Source organism: Miscanthus floridulus, chromosome 3, assembly GCF_019320115.1.
Source record: "Miscanthus floridulus cultivar M001 chromosome 3, ASM1932011v1, whole genome shotgun sequence".
Taxonomy (NCBI): Eukaryota; Viridiplantae; Streptophyta; class Magnoliopsida; order Poales; family Poaceae; genus Miscanthus; species Miscanthus floridulus.
The window spans coordinates 77,175,321-77,180,744 of NC_089582.1; the positions used below are offsets into that span (position 1 = coordinate 77,175,321).

General features: G+C 42.3%; 1 protein-coding gene across 1 annotated transcript; it reads left to right on the forward strand.

The window, feature by feature from the left end:
* The first annotated feature begins 786 nt into the window (after nucleotides 1-786).
* Nucleotides 787-4,621, forward strand: LOC136543914 (uncharacterized). The gene is made up of 7 exons (XM_066536233.1): nucleotides 787-1,070; nucleotides 1,251-1,408; nucleotides 1,525-1,869; nucleotides 1,933-2,079; nucleotides 2,380-2,606; nucleotides 3,048-4,110; nucleotides 4,440-4,621. Exons 1-7 carry the CDS (start codon nucleotides 787-789, stop codon nucleotides 4,619-4,621), a joined length of 2,406 nt encoding a protein of 801 aa, XP_066392330.1.
* The last annotated feature ends 803 nt before the right edge of the window (nucleotides 4,622-5,424 follow it).

Here is a 5,424-nt window from a genome sequence, read left to right on the forward strand (position 1 = left end):
TTTTATCTGTTCGTATCTGAGAGTTATGACTGTCACAATATGAACTTTTGTGCTGTCTGGAATCTGAGGACAGTTTCAGTTGTGGTCTGTTTTTTTATTAATGTAACGTCGGAATCAGAAAATGTGGTCTAAATTAAAGTTGTAGATAATTTCTTAAGCTTTCCAACTGTATAAAGATCATCTTATTTGGATATCTGGAACTCGAGTTATGACAGTTTTTCCGACCTGCTGATTCTGCATCACGTCTAGAAATTTTCAGAATTGCTTATCTCTTACATATTGGTGATGTTTCATGTTGGATTACAGATGTCTGGCCATGGAAGAGGTACAGAACGTGGGAGAGGTGCTCCACCACCCCCACCACCACGCATGACTGCAGCGGAGGTGTTGGCAATGCAAGGACAGTTCATGCAGTCCATGATGCAGTTCTTTCAGAACCAACCTATTGGAGCACCAGCACCTCCACCACCAAGAGACAAGCGGAGGGAATTCATGCAAGGACATCCTCCAGTTTTCTCTCATGCCGCTGACCCCTTGGAGGCAGATGATTGGCTACGCACAGTGGAGAAACAGCTCAACATCGCTCAGTGTGATGATCAACAAAAGGTGTTGTATGCATCGGGACAGCTTCAGGGAGCAGCTTAGACTTGGTGGGAGTCGTATCAGTCTGCTTGTCCCAACAATGCTCCTGCTATCACTTGGCTAGAATTTGTGAGGGATTTCAAGGCACACCATATTCTAGATGGTTTGATAGAGCTCAAGCAGGAGGAATTTAGATCTCTCAGGATGGGTTCTATGTCTGTCAGTGAGTATCACAACAAGTTTGCTCAGTTGGCTCGCTATGCTCCTAATGACGTGAGGGAGGATGCAGATAAGCAACGTCTCTTCCTCAAGGGAATTTACTATGATCTCAGGTTGCAGTTGGCTGGTAACACATATGCTAATTTCCAGCAGTTGGTGAATTGCGCTATTGTGCTTGACAATATGCGATTGGAGAGGGACAGGAAGAGAAAGATGAAGGGACAAGCCTCCGGAAGCAACACTCGCCCATGCTATAATTATCAGCAGAGGTATCAAGGTCCAGTCAGTCAGTGGAACCGTGGTCAGTTTCCACAACACCCTCAGAACCAACAGCAAAATTGGAACTAGCGTACACCGCAGCAAATGGGCAATCAGACTCCACACCAAGGAACGCCCAACAGCACCCCAATGCAGAGCAGTGCACCTAGTACTCCCAATAGGTGTTTCAGGTGTGGAGATGTGGGACACTATGCTAACCATTGCCCTCAGAAGCCGAATCAACAGATACCTCAGAAGCATAATAGCAACCAGAAGCCCGCGTACAACACTAGAAGAGTGAACCATGTGGCGCCTGAGACTGTGGTTGGAGCACCAGAAGTTATGATGGGTACGTTCAACATCAACTCTATCCCTGCTAATGTTCTTTTTGACTCTGGAGCTTTGCATTCTTTTATTTCACAAGCATTTGTTAGAACACATAGCATACCTTTAATTGCAATGAAGACCCAAATGCTAGTAAATTCACCGAGGGGATCAATACCTGCTGCACATTGTTGCCCTTCAGCAAGTCTTACCTTAAGGGGGGTAGACTTCACAGTCAGTCCTATTGTGTTGAGAACTTTTGGGATCGATGTGATTCTGGGTATGGATTGGATGAAAGAACACCGAGCTGTGATTCAGTGTCAGGAGAGAGTTGTAGCAGTGACAAACCAACAGGAGATCAAATCAGTGTTGGCGTGACAGTGCAACCACCACCAACAGCTATAGTGAATCAACTAGATAATGATGCTAATCCTCAGGACCGTGTTGTGGAGGAGTTTCCAGATGTCTTCCCCAATGAATTGCCAGGTATGCCACCTGACCGTGACATTGAGTTTATAATTGAATTATTACCTGGTACTACACCTATAGCTAAGAGACCATATAGAATGGGGGTTAACGAATTAGAAGAACTTAAGAAACAATTGAAAGAGTTATCAGATAAAGGTTTCATACGTCCTAGTGCATCACCTTGGGGAGCGCCTGTGATCTTTGTTGACAAGAAGGATGGAACACAGCGTATGTGTGTGGATTATCGATCTCTTAATGAGATAACTATCAAGAACAAGTACATGTTGCCTAGAATTGATGACTTGTTTGACTAGTTGAGAGGTGCTTGTGCGTTTTCTAAGATAGATCTGCGTTCTGGTTATCATTAGTTGAAGATTCGGAATACTGATATACCAAAAACAGCTTTTACTATGAGGTATGGGTTATATGAGTATACAGTTATGTCATTTGGTTTGACCAATGCACCTGCCTACTTTATGTATATGATGAATAAGGTGTTTATGGAGTATCTTGATAAGTTTGTGGTAGTATTCATTGATGACATACTAGTATTCTCTAAGACCGTGGAGGAACATGCTGAACATCTGAGGTTAGTTTTGCAAAAGCTTAAAGAGCACAAATTGTATGCAAAGCGCAGTAAGTATGAATTCTGGTTGAAAGAGGTCTCTTTTCTGGGTCATGTTGTCTCTAATGGTGGTATAGTAGTGGACCCTGGCAAAGTGAAGGATGTGCTGAATTGGAAGCCGCCTACTGATGTAAGTGAGATTCATAGTTTTCTCGGATTGGCCGGTTATTATAGAAGGTTTATTGAAGGTTTCTCCAAACTCGCTAAACCCATGACAGCCCTGTTAGAGAAGAATGCTAAGTTTGAGTGGTCTAATCAGTGTCAAGCTAGTTTTGAAGAATTAAAGAAGTGGTTGACAACAGCGCCAGTGCTGATTTTGCCTGATCTAAATAAGAAGTTCTCTATCAATTGTGATGCGTCCCGTCAAGGTTTGAGATGTGTTCTTATGCAAGATGGTAGAGTTGTTGCATATGCATCAAGGCAGTTGAGGAAGCATGAATTGAATTATCCTACTCATGATTTGGAGTTAGCAGCTATGGTTCATGCATTAAAGATCTGGAGACATTATCTGATTGGGCATAAGAGTGATATCTTTACCGATCATAAGAGTTTGAAGTACATATTCACTCAGACGGATCTAAATTTGAGACAACGTCATTGGTTGGAGTTAATCAAGGATTATGATCTAGAAGTGCACTATCATCCTGGTAAGGCAAACATTGTGGCCGATGCTCTTAGCAGGAAGAGATATGACAATAGTTTTAAAAAGGGACCTAAGTCAGAGAAGTTATGTGAAGAGTTGAAACACTTGAATCTTGGTATAGTTGCAAATGTTATGGAGGTAGAAGTGACTCCTACGTTAGAGCAAGAGATACGTAGAGGTCAGTTAGAGGATGAGAAGTTAAAAGAGATCGCAGAGAATGTAGTGATTGGGAAAGCACCCAGATTCACTATAGATGAGAATGGTACTTTGTGGTTTGGGAAAAGGATCTGTGTGCCTAAAGTGAAATCTATTCGTGATGCAATTCTACGGGAGGCACATGAGTCAGCTTACTCTATTCATCCTGGAAGTATTAAGATGTATCTAGATCTTAAAGAAAAGTACTGGTGGTATGGATTAAAGAGAGATGTGGCTGAGTATGTAGCTTTATGTGACACTTGTCAGAGAGTGAAAGCTGAGCACCAGAGACCTACAGGATTGTTACAACCAATGAAGATCCCAAAGTGGAAGTGGGAAGAAGTTGGTATGGACTTCATAGTAGGATTACCCCATACCCAGAAAGGTTATTATTCGATATGGGTAATTGTGGATCGATTGACTAAAGTTGCTCATTTCTTACCTGTTAAGACTACTTATAATGGGCCAAAATTAGCAGAGCTATACATGGAAAGAATAGTGTGTCTGCATGGGGTTCCAAAGAAATTTGTGTCTGATAGAGGATCACAGTTTACCTCTCACTTTTGGAAACAAATCCATAGTTCTTTGGGTACAGCGTTGAACTTTAGTACTGCTTATCATCCTCAGACAGATGGGCAAACAGAAAGACTTAATCAGATACTAGAAGACATGTTGAGAGCTTGTGCTTTGCAGTATGGTACTAGTTGGGATAAAAGTTTACCATATGCAGAATTCTCCTACAATAATAGCTACCAGAATAGTCTAAAGATGGCACCATTTGAAGCTTTGTATGGTCGTAAGTGTAGAACACCATTGTTTTGGAATCAAATGGGAGAAAGTCAAGTCTTTGGACCAGATGTGCTTAGAAATGCTAAAGACCAAGTCAGAATGATTAGAGAGAACCTTAGAGTGGCACAAACACGTCAGAAGAGTTATGTAGATAATCGAAGGAGAGAATTAGTTTTTGAAGAAGGAGATTATGTGTACTTGAAGGTGTCACCAATGAGGAGTGTAAAAGGTTTAACCTAAAAGGAAAGTTAGCACCAAGGTATGTTGGTCCTTTCAAAATTCTAAAGAGAAGTGGAGAAGTGGCTTATCAGTTGGAATTGCCTGATATTTTATCAGGAGTGCATGATGTGTTCCATGTTTCTCAGCTTAAGAAGTGTTTGCGTGTGCCGGAAGAACAACTACCACTAGAGGAACTCACTGTGAAAGATGATCTTACTTACGAAGAGTTTCCGATAAAGATTTTGGAGATAGCAGAAAGGGTTACAAGGAGCAGAGTTATTAAGATGTGTAAGGTTTAGTGGAATCGTTACTTGGAAGTAGAGGCTACTTGGGAAAGAGAAGATGAGTTGAGAAAGACATACTTGCAGTTGTTTGAGTAAGCATCTCAATCTCGAGGACGAGATTTTCTTAAGGGGGGTAGAATTGTAACACCCTAAAATTTGGATAGATTTAAATTGGTTAAATTGATTTACTTTTACTTGTGTGAGCATTTAAACATAGGCTAAATAATAAATTTATAAGAATAAAATCAACATCAAAGTTAGAATACATGCTTGAGCATTCATGCTGGTGCATATTTTGTGTTCAATTGATTTGGTTTTGTTTGATTTCAAAAGGGAATTCAAATTCATTTGAAAAGGATTCAAAATGCTTGAAAAATAAAAAGAAAAAGGAAAAGAACCCTCATTTTCTCTCTGCCTAGGCTTCTGGCCTAGCCGGCCTCCTCTTCCTCCCTCTGCCAGCCCAGCAGTAGGCCGCGCACCCGGTCTCCCTTCCTCCTTCTTGGGCCAAGGGAGTTGGCCTAGCAAGCCCACCCACAAGCACAGCGCAAGCACGACGGCCAAGTCCGCGCCATCCACGCCGCCCGCCTTGGCATGCTCTGGACGCTTTCGTCCCAATAAAACATGAGCTTGAGCGCGTCCGCATCAAATCCATCCAAAAACCAAGCGCAATCACCCTCGTCCTGAGCCCCGCTACATTGAAACCCTAGAAGGCCGATGCGCCGTCAAATTCCGCTGCTACGGTCCTTCATCACCTCGGTAAGCTAGCTAGGTAGCTTCATCTTGACCCCACGCATCTTCCTGAGTCTTTTCTCGGTCCA

Coding starts and splice junctions, on each gene's coding strand:
- LOC136543914 (XM_066536233.1), top strand. CDS start 787: ATGGGTTCTATGTCTGTCAGTGAGTATCACAACAAGTTTGCTCAGTTG. Junction 1,870..1,932: donor CTTCCCCAATGAATTGCCAG/GTATGCCACCTG, acceptor CTACACCTATAG/CTAAGAGACCATATAGAATG. Junction 2,080..2,379: donor CAAGAAGGATGGAACACAGC/GTATGTGTGTGG, acceptor AGTTTGTGGTAG/TATTCATTGATGACATACTA.